Consider the following 24,334-nt stretch of genomic DNA (forward strand, 5'->3'; position numbering starts at 1 on the left):
GGGGAAAGCAAGGGGTGAGCGGGAACGAGAGAGCGAGGCATGGTTGACACATAAAACAAAGATGAGACACCTACAGAGAGAGAGAGAGAGAGAGGGAGAGAGAGAGAGAGAGAAAGAGAGAGAGGGGAGGCTGTTGCTGGAAAATGTAGATAGACACCTCGGAGAGAGAGAAAGGAAAGAAGCGAAAGGATCCAGTGTGTGGAGGGGCCAGAGAGGAGGAGGAGGAGGAGGAGGAAGAGAGAGGAGGAGGAGGAGGGAGGGGAAGAGCTAAAGAGGAGGGGAGGGGACGAGACAGGGAGGACCAGTGCGAGGAGAGAGAGGCAGATCCGGAGGTCCACAGACAGCGGCGGCGTGCAGAGTGCAGCGTGCAGACTGGCCACTGACGCTGCCGTTGGATTGAACACACATGCACACACACCCCTGAGGAGTGTATGAGACATGCCCAGGCTGCTGCCCATGGACACACACACACTGGCAGGGCACCAGAGAGGAAATACAGCAGACCCCCGAGCCTGAGGAGCTATGGAGAGCAGCATGTTCTTTGGTGAGTTTGTGTGTGTGTGTGTTTGTGTAGTGTTTAAATGCATGATCTCATGTGTCTGAACCTGTGTGTTCTCACTGAAAGCACAAAAAAGAACAAGTGCTGGTCTCCATTAAAGGAAAAGAGCGTGAAGTTACACACCTAGGAGACCTGTTTTTCGTGTGTGTGTGTGTGTGTGTATGCAGCTCGTGCTTTATCACAGTCAAATGCAGAATATAAGTGCACACTCTCGCTCTCCTTAAATGTAAATGTGTTCCAGGCTGCCTGTTACTTGTACAGGAAACTAAAAAAGATGGATCGGAGGGCTGGTTGCTGTAGCAGCACAAAATAAAAGAAGGAAGAGAAAGAAGGCGTGAAGTTGCACTCTGAAGGCTCCTTAAAAATGTTGAATGAACCTGCTCACCAGGTGACCCCCTTCCTCACGCTCTGGGTTATTGGGCTATATCCCAGATGTTGGGCTTCCGGGATGCGAGCTTCGGATCTCACTGTGGCTGTTTGACCAGCTGACGGTCTGCAGGAATCCCAATAAGATGCCAGCCTTGAGAACCACTTGATATTCTGTGTGGGATATTTAGAGAAATTTAGAGAAAGACCCCCCTCCATTAGTTTTTATGGAAGAGACTGGAGGAGGCTTAGGAAGACTTAATGCGCGAGTGGCTTCTCGTCAAGTGCTCTTCTCACGGCTGGCTTACAGTCACATAGGAGGAATAATTACACAGGGATCCCGAGTTCTGAGGGGGTGATTTGTTAAATGAAAGACTCTTTTTTTTTTATCCCGGGGATTAGAGCGATCTGAAGTTACAGACCGTGGCTTGTAAGCGCGAGAAGGATTTTCTCTTGTTATGCCATACACAGAGGAGAAGGATGAGGAGGGGAGGGAGGGGGGGAGAGTGCTGGGAGCTTATAAATGAATAAGCTGTCAGGTGCAGAGACAGCTTCAGCTCTTTGAGGGCCACCGCCGATGTCGGTCAGGTGTGCAGCTTGTGGAAAACTACGGGAAAACAAAGGCGATGCAGGTCTGGTTGGATGGGTGAGTTCGGAATTTGGCCCCCGTTTAACCCGAAATCACGACGAGAGAATAAGGAGAAGCTTCCTGGCCTTCGACCACAGCGCAGCTCAGGCAGGTTTCTGGGGCTGCCGCTGCTTGTTTTGTCAGACGGAGCGCTACGAACCGTCTTAGCTCCGCCGCTCAGCGTAAAGCAGGAGGAGTAAAGGTCACTGTTTGCGTACGGGATGTGCATCGTTTTAACATTTATGAATGCAATCCTGAGTGCACTGCACAGAGTAAAATAGATGCTATCTCTTAAAAGATTAATAACGCTGTTTGTTTCCCAGCTCTGCATTGCTGCCATTTGACTGGAACGTGTTTCCAGTTAAAATGATTAATATCGGCGTCATGCGAAGAGGCCGCGTCGCTCCTGACCTGTTTGAAACAAGAAACCCAAACGGAGAAAAACAAACGGATCAAAAGGAAATGCCCCCCCTGCATTAAACGCTGTACATCAAAAGCAGGCAGTCAAAGAAGCACAACCCAGCAGGCTAATAGGTCTTGAGTGTGTGCTGCAATCATACAGGCTATTAGTGCCGTTGAGCCGAAGGCCCGGAGGAAATCTATCCGGTGTGTCTGGCTTTGCGGTCGGCGTTTAGCCGCACGTAAACGTCTTCCTGGTTAACCTCAGATTACAGAGTGCACGGGAGGTGATTGTTGGATCTGATTCAGAGACAGCTGTGTTTATTAGTGAGCTACACTCATGACAGCAGCAAGAGCTACAGTATGCTAATCTGGAGGGGATGGAGGTGGCGTGTGTTATGTAGCTCCGAGCCAAACGCATGCCGCACGCCACACGCTGCTGAGGCTTATGTGAGTTTCATACGAATACAGAGCTTATCCTGCAAAGGTTAATTGGAAAATCAGTGAAAGTGTAGCTTTCAAAAGAAAAAAAAGAAGAAGAATGTCTTAAATCTAGCCTTTGTAGTCACTTTGTTCGGTTTAATAGGGGTGAAATGATTTTATCCACCTCGCTTGAAGGGAAGTACTGATCTCAGAGCATGTTAAGGGTCACAGAATACAATCAGCAAACTCGACGGAAACACAAAGGTGTTAATCACATCCGGAACGTCATCAGCATACGAATGACTTTCAGTGGAATTCAGATTTATCTAATAATTGGATTTATGTTTGCTGAGGGAAAATGAAGGGTCTTTTTATTTTGAGGCTCTCCGGCTGCGTGGACTCTCTGGACGGATCTTATCGGAGGCGCAGCCGGGCTCAGGACACTAAGAGCAGGCGGAAGGTGGAGGAGAGCTGCACAAGATGATTAATAATTAATGCCAGTCGGCGTCCTCCAGACATCATTTTTACTCTCGACGTAGTGCCGCAGGAGTAAAAACGCTTGAGCCCAGACAAGTGAATCTTTCAGGAAGGGCAATGCAGAGGACGGTCACAGTCTGAAGCGCGTCGTGATACAGTAGCAACACGCATCCTGTCCAATGAGCTGCTCTTAATGTCTCGCACTGTATGCGCTGCATCATTAACCGCGGCCTCAGAGGGAACGGATAAACAAAGGCCAGTGGGTAAAAACGTTCATCAATTCCGATCCGTTCCAAATATTTCCAGAAGTCAGATCTCATCTCGGTTCTACATCGTTACACTTCTGGGCAAAGCGGGCAAAAAGGCATCTCCAAAAGCCCCAGGTTCAGTGTGTCAACTGGTTTGTGGTAATTTGATTAATTAAAATTATGTTTTGGAATATGCACCCCTGAAGCATTATATCAGCCGACATGATGAGGTCTTCAAAGCTGCATGAATTAGCTTCGTTTGGCCTGTGAAAGAAGCTGAAAATCACACATGTTTAACATATTGAGGCTCATAAATGCGATGTTAAAAACAGTTTAATCGAGAGACACAACATTAGCGTTCATTCAGTCATGTTTCTGGTAACGTGACTTGCTCTAATTTGTCCTTTCTCGGCTGTTTAGCTGCTAAATGTTCTCTCGCTTGTCGCCACCTTTTGTCTGTCTGATATATGGTGCTGATCAGGTGGCTTTTTAGGGCTTTTTCGCTGAAATCAGCTGCCTGTGAGAGCAGAGAGAGTGAAACAAAACAAGCTGAAAGATGCTTAAACGCTCAGTTTAGTGAGATATGCAGAGTTGAAAAAAAATTCTGCCACAACAAGCGACACCTTTCACACAACAGGTAGTCATTGGAGGAGTTGTTCATGTAAAAACACTGATTGGTGCTTTAAGGTCCTGCTCTATAGGATGATTTTGAGGCGTCATTCTGCATCTGTCAAAATCCAGTTTCAAGACTTTAATTATCTCAATAATTATTTGTTGCATTATTTGTTGCATATTCTGAAATTAATAATCAAATTGGGCTTCCAGCAGAGGAAGTTGGAAGGAGACGGATGGCAAAGGTAAATCAGGCCACGATCACATGCCATTTTATATATATACGTGCATTTTATTTGCATATCTGGTGTAAGTTGGCTTCAGGTTTTTTGTTTGACAGCTGCAGACAGAAAGTAGCCACTCTTTGCAGCTCCCTGTGTGGCCCGAAATACAAATCTGTGGCTATAATTTACATGGACAAACATTTCATAACCTCAAACACTTATAAATCTCACATTTAACCATCACATACTTGCTGTCAGGAGAAGCTCACAGTGAGAAGTCTTCACTCAGCCGCAGGATTTCGCTCGCTGTGCAAACGGATTGGCATGAGGAGACTGCATGCAGAGGGCAACGCTGACATAAAACCGGACTTTTTCATTCTTTCCTGTTCTCTTTGTTTGGCTTTGAGATGGTTGAAATGAATGTAAGTGAAACAAGTCAATGAAAGCTCCCGGCAGAAAACTAAATGTAAGCCCGAGCCTGAGACAAAACAGTCATTTCCTCTTTTTGTTCCCCACGGTTTCATGCTGCCTAACTCCCAGGCCGCTCTCACTCTCCGACCAGTTATTTTAATGACCGTCACCCGCCGATCTTTCAGCGAGGAGCGACCCTTGCGATGCAAAGTCGATGACGGCGTCAGCTGCTGAGACTCGGCCCACCTGGGCCCTGCACTCTGAATTTAGAAGTTGTCGACAGAACTCAAATATTAACATTTTTAGCCAAACTCAAGTCAAATATTGACACTTCTAACGAACTGATAATTATGGATGCCATCTGTGCGTCCCTGCCAGAGCCTGCAGTAACAGGCTCGTTCTGTCTCCTGACATCAGTATGCTGCTCAAAGGTCTGGGTTAAAGTTCAGATTAGCAACCACAGGCTCATTTTGCTGCTCTGCTCTCATATTCTGCCGGTGACAGATGATCAGGCTTAAGAGAGTTGAAACACTAACCCCCGCTGCAGGCGGGAATGTGCTTTTGTGTTGGGGCATGTTTGCCGGACTTCGATTGCTGCGTTACCTTTCACAACAGGATACAAGAAAAACAATTTGTCCTGTTGTACCTCAAACAGTGTGAGGTTTAGGAGGGAGTGTGAGGTGGCCAGTGAGGGAAAGTAAGTACATTTACTCAAACAGGTTCTCCTCTGGCCAGACTGTTTTTTTAAACACTGCTGGTCTCAGGTCAGTATCGGGTCAATATCTCCACAACTATTGGATGGATTGTCATTAAATTTGATTCAGACTTCCCACATAAAAAAATATTGCACTGAATTATTCGTTTTGAAGAACACTTTGAGCTATTGTTGTCACTTTCCAGTCCACTTAAGTGTACATAAGTAGTCCTTGAGTACCACTTGAGTAATACTTGAGTACACTTGAAGTTCAAATATGCTAAATTGGCACAACATTTTACAAAGCTTACGTGTACTGAAGACCACCAGTGAAATCAGGATTCATGAACATTCAGTGTTCAAATACACTTAGATATACTTCAAGTGAAGTGAAGTTAAAGTACACTTTAATTAAGCTGCTAATAGTGTTTTACAAAGGACTTGAACATAAGTGTACTTTTCACAAGTACATTTTATTACTATTGAAAGTATTTGGAATTTAGTACACTTTTTAAAAGTACATGTAAGTACAATTTTTGAGATACTTATAATAAAGTACACATTGTATAAGCACCTTGAAAAATCACTCTAGTTAGAAGTACACTTTTTATGTCAAACATACATTAAATTAAGCACAAAAAGTAAAAGTGTACTTTTAAGGACTTTTATGTGCTTAAATTCTAGTTCTGATACACTAACGTATACTACTGTTTGAACTGGGTTTCATGCCCTGCTCAAGATGAACTGCAAGAACTCGGATCAAAACTAAAGAAAACTGACTTTCCCATCATTCCATCACTGTGTTTAGTGCTAATTAGCAAATGCTAACACACGGCAGCTTCAGTGCTCCGTCTGCTTCCCACAGGAGGTGTTCAGGTACAGAACTAACTCCTCATCCTCACTGTGGCAGCAATCAGAGCGCCACACATTCAGTCTGAGTCGTGTTCACGTGTGCAGCTGTGCAGGCGGCTTGATTAAAACTGAAGAGAGACGGACGAATGAAAGCCACAGATAAAGAGCCTTCTGTGCAGGAGTGAAGATGGTGGACATGGGAAACATCATACACTGTACATGTTGGCATTGTCGTCGCGGGCAGGTTAGCATGTTGACGTTAGCATTTTAGTGCAGCGCAGAGGCTGTTTATTCAAAACATGTGATCAGAATGTAAAACTTGATGTATTAAACTATCCACAATAAGAAATGTGGTTAAAATGAGCCCCTCTTTGCAATAATAATCGTGTCATTTTCAAGAAAAGTAAAGTAAAAGCTGGAATTCAGGACACTGGATATGATGGAGTGTGTTTAAATTACTGTGTTGCTGCTCTCACTTAAGTAAATGATGCTTCTTCCAGCTGTGACTGTGTCAATAGAAAACCTTTGATTTCTCGTTCTGTGGTGGAACTAATCACCTCTGTGTGGTGAGGGAAACTCACAGGCTTCAGCCGTGGTGACATTTCAGATTCAATCTCCGACCACTCAGCGCACACGACCCTTCCAAATAAATTCCCATTTCAGTTTGTCAGCCTTCATCTCGCTGCGGACGGATCCCACACATCAGGCCCGGTGCGTTTTGAGCGGGATCTGTTTTGACTGCGCACGTCGGAGCTGGGAATGGTGGATTTGGCCGGGCGCTGGGTGAGGCGTGCCTGCGGGCTGACGTCAGGCCGGCATGTCGGGAGATGGCACGGTTCGATGATCCCTGCAGAAGGACATGCTTTGCTGAAGTTGGGACGAGGACGTGCCTCCACATGAGAGACGGCATGTGTTCTTTTTCCAACAGATGGCAGCGCTCCGGCGACTGGAGGCAGAAGACAGAGTGAAAGAAGAGGAGACAGTCTGTGGTTTTTTCCCTCTTCTCGTCTTTATGATTTTGCTTTTTATTTACCCCTCTCCGCTGCCCGGGGACTGAAACGTGGCAAACCTTTATTTGTCTCAAGACGGTGGTTTGATACTGTATCTGCCAGCTCTTTAGAGCCCTGCTGGCCCAGAGTTCCACTGTTGTTAAATGTGCAGCGATAAAAAAAATCATCCCTCTGTTTCTCATTACAGCTTTGTGAAATGGCTTCTTTAATTCCTAATGTTTTGGAAGGCTGTGACAGCTTTTTTTTTTCATCCAGCCGTGTTGAAATCGGCCCTGTGCTGTTTCCAATTGGTGGTTTGTAAAGCGCTGTGCTGGCGTGGCGCACTCACATGACAATAAAAGTGAAGTATTTACTTTTGTTTTTCCTAGAGATGTGTGGGCCAGGCCTCTCTTGCCATTGAATCATCTCATAAGACGCGCTGTGCCTGCTGCAGTCGTTCCACATCGGCCATTTGTCGGGACAATTTCAGAATGAGAACATCTGTTTCGGAGAGATAAACATCGTCGCAGCTTCATGCGGTGGTCATCCACATGTAGAACTGGTCCTCGGTCCATCATTCGGGTCTGACTGTGATTAAAAGAAGAGGCTCTAATTCACCAGCGAACAGCTAATTTATTGCAGACATGATCTTTGAGTCAGTTCACAGCAGTGTTGGTTGAAGTGTTGAAATACTTTTGTTAAGTGGTAACCTCAGAACGTAAAAAAATAAAAACAGCCTCTCAAGTGAAAGTCCTGCAAGATTTATTAGTTTAAGTATTACCAGATACAGCAAATACACACGTTAGTGTGCACGTACAGAGTAAAACTACGCATTGTGAAGAATGGACTTCATGGACAACAAAACTGTGTGAGATGTAACAGGACATGTGAGAGTGTGAGATTCGATTTTGTAAAAAGAAGTTGGAGTGTTCCTTTCTTACATTTACTCAGTACAAAGACAATATATTTACTGTTTGCCTCATCAGCTTCATAGATTTTTGTAAATTTCTGCTTATTCTGAATTTGATGCAGCAACATGTTTCAAACAAGTTGGGACAGGAGCAACAACAGACTGGGAAAGTTGTGGAACGCTCCAAAAACACCTGTTTGGATCATTCCACAGGTAAACAGGTTGATTGATAAAAGGTGATAGCATCATGAGAAAAAGCTTAAAAATGGACCACGAGTTTTAGTCACAAGACTTTCAGAGTGAAATCATACAAATCTACAAAACTGGAGACAGAAAATAAAGTTGTGGTAAAATCTAATCTAATGAAATACTGACAGTTTTCTAATCAAATGATGCTAAAATTGAAATATTGTTCACTTATTTGTGCTTGAAAGTTCAGTATGTTTGACAAACTTTTCTTTTGCAGCTTTTGAGAGCTCATAAGAAGCTTGTCAGTGGACATTAAGTTGGGACTGTGTTGTCACAAATGTGATACTTTGGCTGCAAAAGCCTGGAAATACCCAAAATTAAAGGTAGAAAATGCAGTTACGAGAAGTTTGTAATGAAATAATAAAAGACCAAAATAAAGTGATGAAGGATTTTACTTTGACATGATGGAAATCTCCCAAAAGGTATGAGATTCAAGGTTTTTCCAGGGCTGAAGCATTAAAAGCATCCAGATTGGAGATTTTGGGGATTTCCATGCAATCATACAAGTTACGACACACTCCAAAAAATTAGAGAAGTTGTTTTTATTCCTGGCAGTGGTTTAAATCACATCGACTGGAACTGTAAGCGCTGGAGCTCACGCAGTAAGACGAATAAGATGTTACACAGTGCAAAGAGACACTGATCCAGCCGAGGCGGACTAAACAAACTGCAGCTTCTCGTCTCGCCTCGGGCTCGTGTCTCTGTCGCCGTCTTCAACATGTTGCCTTTGCTCTCCCTCCCGCAGGTAACACATGTCAGAATGGCCTCATGCCCGCCCTGGTGCGTCCCACCCTGCCTGCCGTCCAGACCTCGCTGGGCATGAAGCAGTTTCTCCCGTTTCCATTGGATACAGCCTCAGCGGTCCGCCTCTTCCCAGGATTCAACACGGTGAGTCTCCTGTGTGTCATGTGACCTTTCGGACGACCCTCACTGAGGTCATTCTGATGGATGGTTTTTCCACATTTCGTTTTCTCTCTATTCCCCGAATATTCACACTTGGAAACGTCTTCATTGAAAGCTGTTATTAACAACTCAAAACAACGCACACTAAGCAGTTATTAGCCTTGAGGCGGTGAGGTCCGACCTTCCTCAACCTCACTTGGTGTTTTTTCTGAAGTGCTCTCTCGTTGTTGCCCATGAAACATCTAATTAAAGTGATGCTTTTAAAGCTTTACAGCAAGAAGGGATAAATTCAACGATGCCGACGCTCCACTTAAGAGCAGCACATCTTTCTGTGGGAGAAATGTATGTTTTATTATGCAAACATTTATTCAGCGGCTACGAAATAGAAACTGTGCATTCATTTCGGACCATTTGGGCGTATTTCTATTGTTGAAGCTTTAGAATTTCTCTTTTAGTAATGCATAAATGCAGCGAGGCATTCAGGGAGAACATGTGGTTATTGTCAAAGAGCACTTATTCTCCAGGTTGTTTGGATATTCAGCTCCGTCTCACTGATTTAATGACAGCTCTGGCTTTGGGCTCTAAAACCAAAAGTCTCGAAGTGAGAGCAGGTCATGTCTCCTTGTTCACATTCACATCTATTTTCATTCTCAACTCAAACGCAGAAACATCGTTTATCACAGAAAATGTCGGCATCCTAAACGCCTCGCCGTAACAGCAGCTCTGGAAGATGCCTCTGAGTGCATCTTTTTGTGAAAAGTTTGCAAAAGATGCTTCATGTTGCACTAATGGCAGTTTGGGATATAATAGTGTCAATGTATGTCACCTCTTCCTGAGTGCAGTATGGTGTGCACCATCTGGAGGAAGCAAGAGTTCAACTGCAGACATGTTGCAAAGCAGCGCAAATAATTCAGTAATGCTTATTTTACTGGTCTGTCATTTCTGAAGTGATTTACCAATAATCAGGACGTTTCCTCTGGAGGACGATTGAATTTGGTGCAAATTATTGAGAAAATAGAGGCGTCAGTCTGTTTTTTACAGTTTAATCAACTGTCTCCAATTGAGAGATAATGCAACCTAAAAATTCAGTTCACAGCAAGTCAGCTTGTCCACAAGAAAACGGGGCTTTTCTTCGTGTTTGTGTGTTTTCCGATGCCTGTCACAGCTCTCCATCATTGCCGTTGTTGGACACGCTTGCAACAACTCTCCGAAATGACCCCAGCGTCAATGAAAGCTATCACACAACGACTGCACGCACACAGTAGTTGGCCACACTGACGACCGAGTTGTGAATAAAAATGGTGCAAACTGATGTATGAAAGCAGTTTGCTTCTTTAGTAACGCCAGAAATTTGCTGGAGCACATTACAAAAAAACAGGAGTGAGAGGAAATAAAGCTGCAGGAGAGAAGAGGGCAGCAGGAGGAAACACTCCAGTTTCTGGATCAGTAATATTTACCTCAAAGGTGATCGATGATGAACAGAGAATAGTTTCTGGCAAATCGTTGGTGGTAATGAAAATGTGTTTTAATTATGCATTAAAATCACAAATGGTGATACATGGCTGGAACAAACAGGAGCTGCAGCCTTGCTCTGAACCGATTTCATCCTGCAGCTTTTGGAAGAAACCAATGCCACAGGGAAGGGGGGTGACTTTTTGAGGAAACATAATGCATCACAGACGACATCACTTAATAACAAAACAACACTAATTTATCTGCAAAACGTTCATACTTAAAGGTCCAGTGTGCAGGATTTAGGGGGAAAGTTGACCTGGAAGTTCACCGTATTGCACCGTATTGTATCCATGTTTCTACTGTAGCCCAGAATGGACAAACCAAACACTGACTTGACACTTGGTTCAGGTTGGGGAAAGATTGTTGCTTTGTTAACATTTAACCAAAACCAAAATCTTTTTTTAACCTCAACCACAGTGCTTCTGCTGCCTGAAGCTAACCTCACGCGGACCTCCTGGTCTCTGGTCTCCACCAGACCCCCCCTGGACCACCACCTCCCTGCGTTTGGTTCAGATACAGAGTGCAGCATTTCTCACGCTCAAAAACAAATTACCTGTGAACATAATGTGGGCAGCAATTAAGTTTCCCCTCCCAGCGTAATTGGGAAGACAAATTAGTTTTGTATTGAGGCGTGAATGTGCTCTGTGGTCTTTCTCTGACTCCTGGTCGCTGACTTTAGCGTGTTTCACGATGGGAATGCTGTTAATCTGTTGTCATTTCGATGTGGAAAGAGCCTCCTCACATTTTAAACTTCATCATTCCTTCAGAGCTTATTGTTTTTCGTTAGCTGACCATTTCTCCAGTATTGATAACTGGAGTAAACAGCTTTCTGAAATGCAACGGTCGCGTGTGGCTACAAAGACCTTATTGGATTTGCGATCGGCGAGGCGCTGCCTTTTAAATGGAGCACTCACTCCATGTGCACTTACTGTACCGGGACTCGCGCACGCTCGTATGGATCTATTGATTTTCTTTTTGAAAGTAGAAAGTAATTATGGGGAAATATGCGGCCTCGCTCGGCTCAGAATCATCAAGGTCATCAAAAAAATACGATGACTCCTGGAAAGAAGAAAAACCCCTGACAGATAACAGGCTTAAAGCTTTTGCTTCTTCTTTTGGATCACGGGGACAGATCAATTTCAAATCGGCTGGAAAGGGAGGTTGAAATGTGGAGCACAGCTGGACAAGAGTGAGAAAAAACTGAAATTAAGAAAAAAGAGAATGGGGACATCAGGGGGGAAAAGTCCAGATAACCCATGAGGAGACAGATTGTTTCTGCAAGGAGAGTTTCATGAGAAAGTTCAGGAATACTGCGCCTCTTTTCTCGCCCCGTCTAATCTGTATTTAACAGACTTGTCTCCAGATAATGAGTAATACACTGGGAAGCCTCCAAGTGGTGGAAAGCTGATACTAGATTAACACAAAGTAATCACCTCTCGCTCTCTGTCGCACAGACACACAACGCCACACCGTTCTCCCTCTTTCAACCCTTCCTTTTCTCTCTCGGCCTCTTTCTTTTCCCCTTTTTGTCGCTCCGAGCCCCCAGCCAGCAGCAGAATGTGGAGTAAAAATCAGGAGTTGACACCAGAAGCTTTCGAGCTGAGTTCAAACACAAGTTGCTGAGTGTTTTTCTGCCCACACAAGCCCCCTTTTTCAGCACTTTCAGCACCGGTGCAAGTTTGGTTTCATGGGTGCAACAAAGGAGCCTGTTCGCCAGCTCGTAGGTCTGATCAGGTGTCTTTGTGTCACACGGCCGCTGTCTTCCTGGGTGGGAAAAGATGTTTTACAAATCGCATAAAGAGCGCCGGAAGATCTGAGATCAGTGCCGCAGAAGAAAAGACCTCATTCAGATCGTTAATTGAGTAAAACTAAACAAAAACTGGCAGAAAATCATACAGGATCATCTGAAGTGAAAGGTTTTTTTTGTTGCTTTCAAATTATCTGAAGAAATGAGGACAAACAGAAGAAAAGGAAAGAAGGAGAGAAATAAAACAAGGTCACAGGTCAAACAGAAGTATACGTGAATGTACTAGAATTATACTTTAAGTATAGAAAAGCTTTGACATAAACTTATATAAGTGTACCTCTAAACAGATGTCATTAAGTTCTATTGAAGTGGATTAAAAATGAATATACTAATTCTACAATAGCTGTAAGTAAAGTGTACTTTTAAAAATGTACTAAATTACAAATACTTTTAATAGTAATGAAGTGCACTTATGAAAAGTCTTTTGTAAAACACTATTAGCAACTTAATTAAAGTGTACTTTTACTTCATTTGTAGTGAAGTATATTTAAGTGCATTTCTAACACATTGGCGATATAGTATAATTGTACTGCAAGTGTGTTTTAAATGTTGATGAATCCAGATTTTCACTTGTGGACTTAAAGTTTGTATGAAAGTTCTGCCTATTTAACATATTTACACTTCAAGTATTACTCAAGTGGTACTCAAAGACTGCTTAAGAACACTGAAGTATACTTGAAGGCGACAACAATAGCACACAGTGTGCTTAGCACAGCTTTCAAAAAGAATAATGTAGTATAATTTTTTTTAACCTGGGGTTAAAGGGGTAACATGAAGGACAAGTTAAAGAGAGTGAAAAGGAAACTAAGACAGATAAAATGAAACTGAAAAATAAAGATATCCATGATGTTTTAAGGGTTTGTGTCATATTAAATGTAAAATATAGAGTAAAAAGCATGATAAAGCTGCACAAATAGAAAGTCTAAAACATATTCATAAGTAAAGTACACAGTAACTTTCTTATCTTTGACTAAAAAGTAACTTTCCACCTACAACATATCAACATATGGCCGATATGGCTTCAGTCAAGCATTTGATTAGAAGATGCAGATCTCTGATCACAATCGTGCACAGAAAGCAAACAGCTGTCCGACCGAGTGCAGCAGATTCTGTGATTTACAGATCAAACTGGAGCTACTTTCCATCTGAACTCCCACTGAAAGCACAAACTTTCTGTCTGCTGAGATGAGGTCAGATTTGCTTACGTGCCCCCGGGGCTCAATAAACATTTACGCTGCCTTGTTCAGAAAAATGCCAAATGATCCTATAGATGATGATGACAGTTCTTCCATTAACGCGCCGCAGCAGTAAGGACACACTTCATCCGGGGAACATTCGCAGTATTGGAGGTATTTTTAATACGCGGTGCAAAAGAAAATAAAAAAACGGTGAAAGCGTGTCCACACCTGCATGAAATGGGACTAATTCCAAAGTGTCTTTGCACAATCTTGTTCTGCGCTGAGTGACTGACACAATCAGGAAGTCCTTCGCCGGAGGGGAAGAAAACATGGCTGTTATCCGGCTACATTTCTCTCTCTCTGTCTCCTTCTTTGTTTCTTTTTTCCCTGGTGGGCCCCCCTTCACACGAGGACATCTAACAGAAAAATGTGGCCTGAAGACATAAGAAAAAAGACTTCACGCATGTCACTACATGTGCTCAGGGACACGGGGGGGTAAAAAGGTCTTTCAGGAGGCTCCAGTGCGAGAGGAGCCTTCAGACAAACAAGCTGACGTAGTTCAGAGCGGGGTGGAGAACGGGATCAGGAACATGTTGTGTTGTTGTGGTAATGTTTTCAGCACCAGGTGTGGAGCGGTTTATGAGCTTCTTCTGTTTCTTCAGGCTGATTGATTTGAGTCTGGTTTTATTGACGTGTTATTCTAGCTTCATGTTTCTATACAGATGTTGTTTTATTGGGTTCACATTTTTTTAGTGGTGTTGGTTTATGCTGCAATCTATCTATCTATCTATCTATCTATCTGATAGACACATACATACGTTCAGTAATAACATATATATGACTTGCCAGGTTCATTAATTAACAACGAAAAACGCATTTTGTTCCAACGTTATTTCTGAGTGCAGGGCTGGAAATTTTGCTACGCTATTTCTATTGAACGCTATCCCAGTATCTCAGGCAATGCTGCACATCAATAAACAGAACAACTCTATGGTTATAATGGATTTACGAGAGTTTTTGCATTAACGTGAATGCAAAAAATCATCTTGACTTTCCATTTTCCTGTATTTAATTAACTGAATTAGCCAAAACTTGACTGATTGTGGCCTTAAATTATGAATTAATGTGCAGAATTTCATATTGTTAAGATGCTGACATATGTTCATTATCAAAGATATCTCTACAAAAAAATCCAAACAACATAAACTGAATCCAAGCAGCTCCACATGTATGAATTCACATTTATTTTAACTGTCTTTTTACTCACAAGCACTAATTTGTTTTTTTTCCCTCCATGACACCTTCCAGGCTCTCTGACAAACATTCACATCTTGTAATTGAATCTATTCAATTGAATTTCTGGACGATTCACTTTATTATGACGTATAGATGAAATCTGCAACGTAAAATTCCAGTATGGAGAATTTAATGTCAAACCTTGTTAGAGCGTCGGAGTCACGGCTCTGTTTCCAGTGAGTGCAAAATTCTCCTCCTGTCACTCACACATCTGGATGAAATTAATGAAAATGTCTCAGACTTTTGTCCAAAATAACATTCTCATCATCATCATCATCATCAAAGAAGAGATTCAGTGTTTGGATTGTTTCACTCCAGGGACAGGATTTGGATTCAGAGCCGCTAAAATGAATGCGAATGTGTCACGTTTGCATCCTCTTACAGCTGTTGGCTGAAAGACTTTCCCAACCGTTTTAGGAGCAAATGAATCCTTTAACGCATATGAAACCATCTCACACTTGAATTACGTGAACATACTGAACCGCTCGCGTCAGGATGTGTTTAAAACTGTGATGTAAAGGGTGTGTTGAGCGGCGAGGAGGCCAGCTCACGGTGAAAGAAACAAAACGGGAGCTGTGCAGAACTTTCTGGGACAGCTCTGCAACTTTCAATTGATTAAATCGCGGAGGAGCTATTGAAATTGCCACCTTGAAAGAAATGGAGCAAACCAGAGTAGAAAAGGGGAGAAAAGGGAGGGAGAGCTGAACAGGAACGAGTCAGTTTTGGAGTGTAATGAAAGAGAAAAGTGAAAGCAGGGAAACGTAGTTTTCAGTTTAACAGAGTGTGAGGCCGTGTGGAGGAGGTGTGTGTGTGTGGGTTGTCTTTCTTTGGCCCTAAAAATAAGATCTGTCTTGCCTGGAGCCTACATTTGTCTTTGAGAAACAATACAAACTCCATTTCCCCCTGCAGAGTAATCAGGAATGTGATTTATCGATTCTGTGCGCGGATCTGCACGCCGGGAAATTGCTTTGTAGTCCCGCAGCAGCGGTGACACGGCGGCCTCGGCCCGCACTCACGACAGCACCACAGTCCATTTCAATGTGTACCCACCCTCGCTAAGTCAATGTTAGCATCAGGGGCTGTAATGGAAATGTGCTCTTTGACAAAGCACATAATGCAGTCGGAGGAGTCCCTTTGTGCGTTCGGGGTTCTGGATGTAGAAAAATCCCATTTCGTTTTTGCACATTGTTACATGACTGACAGTCGGAGCGCTTCTGAGCTAGCCCGACCTCTGAATCACCGGCTCGCATCTCTGATTTGTGTCTGATTCATGTCGGTCTAGTGTTGTTGTCGCTCGTTGACGGCTGCCCCCGCTGCCTGTCGAGCTCTGTGGCTGAGATGAACCCTCCTGTCGTCTGAAGGGTTAAAAATGATCTGTCGGTGGCAGAAACAAGCGCTTGATAAAATGTTTTCAGCATGAAATCTTAGGACTTTTCCTCAACTGATGTTACCGTTTAAAAAGTGAACCACTGCCTTCTTTCATTTTCATGTAAAGCTGTAAACTATTATGGTACAAAGATGGTTTCTGGGTTGTCGTTGTTTCACTCAAACCGTTTACAGGTTAATTTAAGTATAAACAAATGACTTCTAGCCACTATGAGACAAAACAGACACAAACCGTGTACACGTCTGACATGAATGGAGCAACTTTGGCGCCATGTTTTGCCTCCAATTGTAATGACAAAGTGATCTGGATTTGCTAAACCTCTAATTTGAACCACAGACCAGATTCCCTCCATAGAAACAGAATGCCACGAAGCCAAACTGACATTCAACAAAAACCATTTCCAAAAACTTAACTGAAATAATAATGCTAATAAATACATATTAACAATAGAGCAAAAGGCTGAGAGGTGTCGCTTGCGGCGATGAACCCACAGACAATCATCCCTCCACTCTGCAGCTCTCAGCCATATGAAGCATTTTAGCGTCTTTCAGCTGATTCTTTTGGTTTTACAGTTTTACAGTTTTTTGGTTCACTCCAGCTGTCGTCGCAGGAGGCAGTTTTCAAGGAAGGAGAAGCTCTGATAAACAAACTGTACGCTAACTACCCAGCACCAAACATCACATGGGCAAAGTTAGCGTGAACACGGTGGAGCATTTAGCAGCTACACAACCAACTGATGAATGCTAATGTTGCTGAATGTCTAAATAGGCTGCTTGCTAACATGTTAGTCATAACAACTTTATAAAGTATTGACACGTTAGTGTTTCATTTACAGCTTGTTATGTTGCCTGAAAGTGACCAAAGAATCAGCTTAAGGCGGAATAAATTTAAAGTGGTGCTAATAAAATAATTCCAGAGATATTTAAATGCCATTGCAATAAGATAGTTATAAATTAGACACATTTCTGACACTGACATCTAATCTAATCTGAGCCCACATGTTGTTCGATTACTTGGGCGGTGCCTCTTCTGTTCTGAAACATTCAGGATATCATTTAAAGAACGTCTTCAAACAGGGGATTTGTGGTGATGAATTCTTCCAGAACCAGCAGCTCCACCCACTCTTTAGCCTCATCCTTTTTGCTTTGTTTTTTATTGTTGACTTTGAGATGACAAATGATTGCTCGAAGCACGCTCTGTTTGTCATATAATGAAAAGAACAAAGGGTGAGTCAGGGCTGCTTTGCAGACTCTCATTTGATTTACACATGTCCTATAAACATCTAATGGACTCTATAAATTGTATTCCCGGGGGAAGCGTGCGAGCCCGCAAAAGGCGAGGAATGATCAAAGCCGGAGAGCGAGCGGGACCACCACGGTGCCAGCCGCCTTCCTTCCAGCGAGTCACACCTGCTGGAGTGGAGTGGAGTGCATATCTGTCTAATGTGTGGTGCAGCGGCCCTTATCATTTAGCTCGTGCTCTGGGGCTTTTTAACCCCCTGAACTGAGTGGAAGCTTTATGTTGGCGGAGCTCGTCTTGATGTGTTCTCCCACGATAATATTTCACTCTCTCTGGATGTCTGCCAGCTCACTGCTCTCTCCGGTGGAATGCATAGATAATAGCGGGGAGCTCAAGATGATTTTTTATGGAGGTGCTTAGTGCCAACTTCCCAGGCGAATCCGAGCTAATGCTGTCGTCCGGCGTCTCCTCCGCGTCCACAGTAGTCAGGTTAACAACTCTCAAAGCTACTCTGGGTGTTAAAATTGGGCGAAAAGTCAGCCGCGGTGCGATAATTGACGAACACGTGGATCTGAATGGAAGGACGGTGATGTGTATTTGTTTCCCTCCAGTGCTTCAGTGCACGCTCTCTGCACATCAGAGGCTTGGATGGAGGAGAGAAATGAAAGACAGAAGCATCTGTTTTTGCTTATTTGCGTTGCCATGTGCTTGGGGTTCTTTGAGGCGATAACAAAAATATGTCAGTATTAACTGCCCATCTGGTCATCTGAAAACAAGGCATACTACTCAGTTTGATAATTTAAGAAGGTATGTAGCAGTAAAACAGTGTGAGTGCGCTTAAGATTGAAATGTTGTGAAGAATTGTAGCTTCAGAAAGCGGCTCCAGTAGATTTCTGTGAACGACAGTCGGAGCACTGGACCTGGAAGACGTACAAAGTGTGAGATTCCTCGAAAACTGTCACCTCATTGTCTAACAAGTTCATTTAAATTTGATCTGCTGGCAAACAAGCTCTGGAAAAAGCCAGATTCTGTTAAAAATGCTGTCTTGTCAGTTGTTACATGCATAACTACAAATGCTGAACATGTTGTCATGATGCTAACAAAGCTCAGTTGAGGTGTTGCTGCTCACAGTTTGGGCCCATTGTTGCACATCAGTGTGGTCAGCCCCCAGCTGTGAAGATGCAAATTAAAATAGAAGATAGATTGGATTATTTCCAGTCCAGTCCAGTCTGCAGCAGGTTACACTTTACTATCAGATTTATCCAAAAACAAACCCAAACAGGCTTGTTTTTGAATGTGAAACATTGGGTAGTTCTACCTCCTCAGGCTTCATACGTCATTTAAAGCCTGTGAGTAAAGAGTCAGCATTGTTGTACTTAAATGCATCATGAGCCACTAAATGGGAGCTATTGTCATGGATGACTATGGGATAGTATGGCTGGGTTAAATTTGGATGTTCATTAGATGACGCTCCGCAGCCAGATTCAATTTAGAAGTTTATAAGAGGAGCACTGGCTTCAGAGTTTTATCTTCCTTCTCTCTCACGTTAACAGCCTGTCTCACACGAGGCCTGCATCTGATGTTACTTAGCCAGAAAAGTTGTGGTTTGTCTTTTCCCATTGAGGATTAAGTCCACCGGAGACCGTCTCTGCCTCGAAGAAATGTTTATGTCAATGAAACTATAACAATCTGCACAATGCAAGCATAAGATAACTGGTAAACCAAGTACTATTACCTTTAAAGACAGCTGTTTTTGAGTTTCCCAGAGCTGAACATCCATCCCTCAGTAATCGCCTCGGCTGTGTGTGCGTGCGTCAGCGTTGGCCTCGTGCTGTACCATGTTTCACCGTCAAAGCAGAAACAGCTGGGACGTAAGCGCAAGCAGTTTGCACCTGCAACACCATTGTTCCCATACAGGAAAGCACACCAGTCCAAGAGGGAGAATTCAGTGTCTTTCTGCACGGAGACAAGGTTGACCTGTGGATTTACGAGAGCGACAGACTCCCAGGACTAAATCATCATTTTGATGAGGCGGCCTGGGGCTGGCACAGCTGCATGCCAATGGTACGAGGTCTTCAGACACACCCTGTTTGTCTGCAGCGATACTTCCCCTCGGCGAAGCTTTCTCATGTGCGTTGTTCTCATGAGCAGTGTTTTTCTCTTCGTGAGCGGACATTAATGTGTCCCCTGTGTGCCCAGAGAACTCAGGCAAGGGTCAACCATAAATCACTAATGCCTCAAAGCCCCGATAGGAAAGGGGGCAGTGGCCTTGGAGTTGAAGAAACTGGGCTGAAAGTCAAATCTGTGTGTTGCTGTGTTGCAATTTGAACACGAAACCACAAGGGAAGCCCCCCAAAATGCAGCTCATGAGCACAAGTCCTCAGCACTCAACAGTACGAGGCTTCGCCGCGGGAGATAATGTGCGTAAATATGTAGAACTGAATAAATGAGAAGCAGGGAGCGTTGATAAAGAGCGTGCTTGCTCAGCAAAGTTTTCCTGCATTAAGTGAAGCTAAAGAGTACCAACATCAGTGAAAGCAGGATTAGGAACTTGATGCCCCGCAGGGCCTGGGAGGGAAGTTGCAGCGAGTGCGGCGCGTATGTTGCATTGTTAAGATTCAGTGTTTCAGGTGGCTCATGCATTTTCCCATCTGAGGGCATTGATTTTGGAAATCCAATAGATGGCCACACTCCTCGGGCTCCTCTCTCATTACCAGGGTATCGGCCTTGCTTGATATTCATGGTGGAATATTATGTGAAGATAAATCGTTTAATCTTAGTTTTTATTGAACCGTGTCATGAGTGAGACACTCCCCTCCAGCCTGAGGGTGTAGCTGAAGCAGTTTGATAGAATGATGGATTAGAAATTAGCCTGTGAGGGAATTTAGCAAATACACGATCGAACTCCATCCGCTTGAGTTTCTCTACACGGGTGGTGATTTACATGCAAAAAGACTTTCAGTGTCCTGACATTGCACTTCTCCAGAGCTTGTTACGGTATACGCTAAAAGCATGTACCTTATCGAAAACAAAGCCTTCCGCTCTCAAAATGACAGTGATTTAGCTCCATAAAGGTGTTTTTTCAAGGCTCTTTGTTTTTCGATGACAACTTTAGCATTACTTTGCTACTGTTGTGCGATTTCACAGCCCGTGCGAGAGAAGGCCTGTCAATCAAAACAGTTCTTCCTGTTGTCTGTGCAGGTCAACACTACTGGTTCTACACCTTTACAGATGACACAGCTGTGTTTGTTTGCGATCGGCAGACAGCGATAGTTCGTGGGAGTGGGAAAAATATATTTAAAAGCCCCATCTGCAATGAAGCCATTAAGCATTTTGATGCATTCAGGATTTGCAGGTCTTAGTACTTACTTACTTAGCTTACTGACTGGTCTTTGTGAAGGTCACGGCTTGATTCAAAGTTTGTTAAAAAAAAAAAAAAAAGTAGAAATAAGATGAGAGCCAAAAGCACCAGTAGCATCATGATTCGTCTGATCTGTGAATGTCTGCACCAAATTTCATGGAAATCCATTCAATAGCTGTTGAGAGAGGGGTCAGGGTTAGGAGGTCTGGCTCAAATTGGCAGACTGACTGAAAATGGCATCTCTAGAGCATTGATGCGAAGTGTGTGGGTGCATGTAATATTTCATTTTAAAAATTTATAAACTGTAATACATTTAAAACATATTATTCATAGCCTTACCAATGCAGCCTTAAAAAACACAAAATTCAAACCGTATGCCACGATGAAAGCAGCATTTTTATTGATTGAAGAATCAAAATTAGCAAAGACATGCCCAAACACATAAAAAAAACACCAGGTTTTAAATTTTTATTTGTCGGTCAAAAACAAAAAAAAGAAAAAGAAAAAACTGGCTTTTGATTAATGGAGAACTTTCTTCGACTTGTTGAATAAAATTGTATGCAATCACACTAAATCCTCGCTTGTAGGTATCACTTCCTGTATTGTACATGGTTCTCTCCAATCTTTGGCTATCATTTCAGATTCAGAAAAACTTTATTGATCCTAACATGGAAATTGCTTTGTTGCAGTACAAGTTGCTCAACACATAGTTAGAAAGAGGGATGAAATACTTAAAAAGGTAAAGAGTAAAGAGTAAAGAGTAAAGGGTGGCCTCTGGGGCAATGGACAATGTTCTGGGGTTTCCATTGTGCCCAGCAGATATCCAGACCAAGACTTCCTCCTGTGTCAGCCCGTCCACAGTCTGATTAACAACTCTACATTTCAGCTAATCTCTATAAACAGATGTCTGCATATGAATGAAGACACATTTTTAAAAAGCCAATAAAAAGCTCATTCGCCATCGGAAGATATATGATGGGCTCAAAGTCTGCTCTCCACACAGACTGTTTACTTGCACGCAAGCAACAGCCACTCAAACGCGATTGATCAATCGCTCTTATTACACTAAATACTCTCTAAGACTACAAATGGAAACCAGAAAGCTTCTGATGCCAAAATCACACAGATCCTGTTTTCATATCCAGTCATCTGCTCGATTAAGTCCTACCTGACCCTGGACCCTTTAAAGTGGTACAAAGTTGATTCACTGGACGGGCCAGACGGATAGATTAGGTTATTTTGCATCAACTGTCCACGGAGAGAAGCCCACTAAACTTTAAATAGTTTACGTGGAAGCACAGCACCATAACAGCTGACAGGAAAACTGTGCTGGTGCTGAAATGAGTGTAATGCTTTAAGGTTATCGGAGGACCTGGTGTGAAGGGGGGGTACGGTGTTACATTTCTATCTTTCATCTCAGCTGGATCGGGGACAGACTGTGAGCCTGCCAAACGCCTTGAGGGAGCTTCCCCACTTCAATATTTCATCCTGATGGGGTCCAGTGGTGTGAAAGGGGTCAGCGGTGAAGAGCAATGGGAAAATCCGGAGGGAACATTCATACCTGGTGAAAAACACCGTGTCTGCGAGAGACAAGTGCAAAGAGAGCAGAGGGAGGAAGGAAGGAGGCGCAGAAAAAAGGGGTCAGGGTTACAGAAAGATGGAGAAAGAAATCGAAAGGAGACAAACAAAAAGTGATGTCTGGAGCGGCAGAAAGGTTGAGAACATATTCATAAGACATAAAGACAAAGAAAGAAAACAGAGTGCAATGTTTGACCTTCCTCGCATCCATTTGGAACAATCAGCACCTTTCTCTTTTACTTCTGTGTCTCTTCACCTTCGTTTTGCAATTTTATTCATTTATTACTAACAGCATGCAACCTGGCTTTTAAGAAAAGTGAGACGTCTTCACAGGAATACGTGAAATAAACAGTTCTCAGCTCCCAATTATTCTGTGTGAACTAACTGGACAGAAAAACGACATTTTTAGCACAACACACTGGTGTTTCAGACTGAGACGCCTGCACACAAAGAGAGAGCAGATAAACAAGAATTATCATCAAGCGGAAACAGACTTCTCCAAAGTTTGAGGAAGATCAAATGGATCTTTAGTAACTCAGTTAAAACCAACCGAATATGAAAGAAGGGTCTGACGACTGAAAGCAGATTTGTGAATCTGATTCAAAGCACAGCGTGAGTTTTCCTCACAATCTATCAGTCTTTGCTTTCCTAATGTGTGTGTGTCCATTCATTTCACCCATTATACTGCACATAATTGCAAAATATTTGCAATATATGATAATATTTGTTTTCTTTTTCCCTCAGCACAATTTTCTCTCTGCATTATATTTAATCATTATATGTACAACGAGATGGGCGTGTCTATAGATGTTTAGAGCGGTGATTGGATGTGAGAAGAAAGTTGTACCTTTATATTTGTTTTTACACTAATTAACAAATTAACAGTATTGTTTATTGATGTGTTTGGTTATATTTTTGACTTTGATGATCTTTTACTACACTTTGGCAGTGCTGGGGTTCCATAGTCTATTATTCCAGTATCATGCCAAAGCCTGTAATAGATCCTTCTATCCATCAAAGGATAGTGTGACAGTCTTGTGTTTTGCCTCACCGAGGTGTCAAAATTACACGTGCTTATGAAGGTGCAAAGGACAAACACAGTATAAAGAGCAATAAAGTCCATGTAGGGAGGAGGTCGGGCTGGATGGATGCTTTACTTCCTGTCACCTAAAATGTTTCCCAGCAAGCTTTGACGCAAAGCATGACATCTATTATTATCTGTTGCCGTGATACCTGACTTCTCCGCTCACCTTCCTCCTGTATCATAAGATTCTGTGTTTTTGCAAGAACACCTGGAAGCCCGTTCTTGCTCATTATAAGCCAATGAAAACTCCCCTTTTGGATTTGACTTGCTAATTCCTGAAGTCCTTCCCTGGTGGCAACAATCCACAACATCGGCTGATGATGAACTAACGGACTGGGTCAGGCGGCGGAGGTAATTGGGAGACACATAGGGAGGAGGATTACATTTGACAGGTCATTCATCCCACTTTAGTTAATAGTAAGCGAGGCTGGCGGCCGTGAATAGAGCATTTAGACCTCACCAGTGGAGCCAGCGCTGACCAGTCATTCTGTCTTTCCTATATGTGGCTTGATAGATATGAGTGTGTATTTTAAATACCTTGTTTCCATTACAGAATAGGTTCCTCAGTACCTCTGGAGCATGTGAAGGGAACAGCCAGTATAAACACTACATGCCTCAGTCATATACATACTTCACATGCAGCTCACATTGTATATAACAGACTGTAATGCATGCGTGTTAGACAGGTATGTGCTATCTAGCGGCTCTTTGCAAGACATCATTATAAAGCATCTGAAAAAATCAGCAGCTGATTTGCACTCCCCTTCCAATTTTCTCTTCCGTTTTCTATAACCTGAAGCACACTATGAGCTGTGGCTGCAGCAAGATCGCAATGTCATCTCTAAACTGGGCTGTTGAGGAAACGCAAAGTGTCTTTTGTGTGGACACAAAATCTGGATTAAATTCATGTTAAACTCAAGTGCACCTTTATTGCGCCTTATATTT

The 24,334-nt window shown here is 43.0% G+C and overlaps 1 protein-coding gene across 2 annotated transcripts in view; it reads left to right on the forward strand.

Annotated features, from left to right (window-relative positions):
- The first annotated feature begins 321 nt into the window (after positions 1–321).
- Positions 322–24,334, forward strand: part of znf385d (zinc finger protein 385D) — a 76,529-nt gene continuing 52,516 nt past the window's right edge. For both annotated transcript variants that reach the window (XM_041942958.1, XM_041942959.1), the window contains exons 1-2: positions 322–544; positions 8,787–8,929. In XM_041942958.1, coding sequence (XP_041798892.1) covers positions 523–544; positions 8,787–8,929 — 165 coding nt within the window. In that variant the 5' untranslated portion in view covers positions 322–522. The remainder of the gene's footprint in view (positions 545–8,786; positions 8,930–24,334) is intronic.

The sequence above is a fragment of the Chelmon rostratus genome, chromosome 8, assembly GCF_017976325.1.
Source record: "Chelmon rostratus isolate fCheRos1 chromosome 8, fCheRos1.pri, whole genome shotgun sequence".
NCBI classification, from domain to species: domain Eukaryota; kingdom Metazoa; phylum Chordata; class Actinopteri; order Chaetodontiformes; family Chaetodontidae; genus Chelmon; species Chelmon rostratus.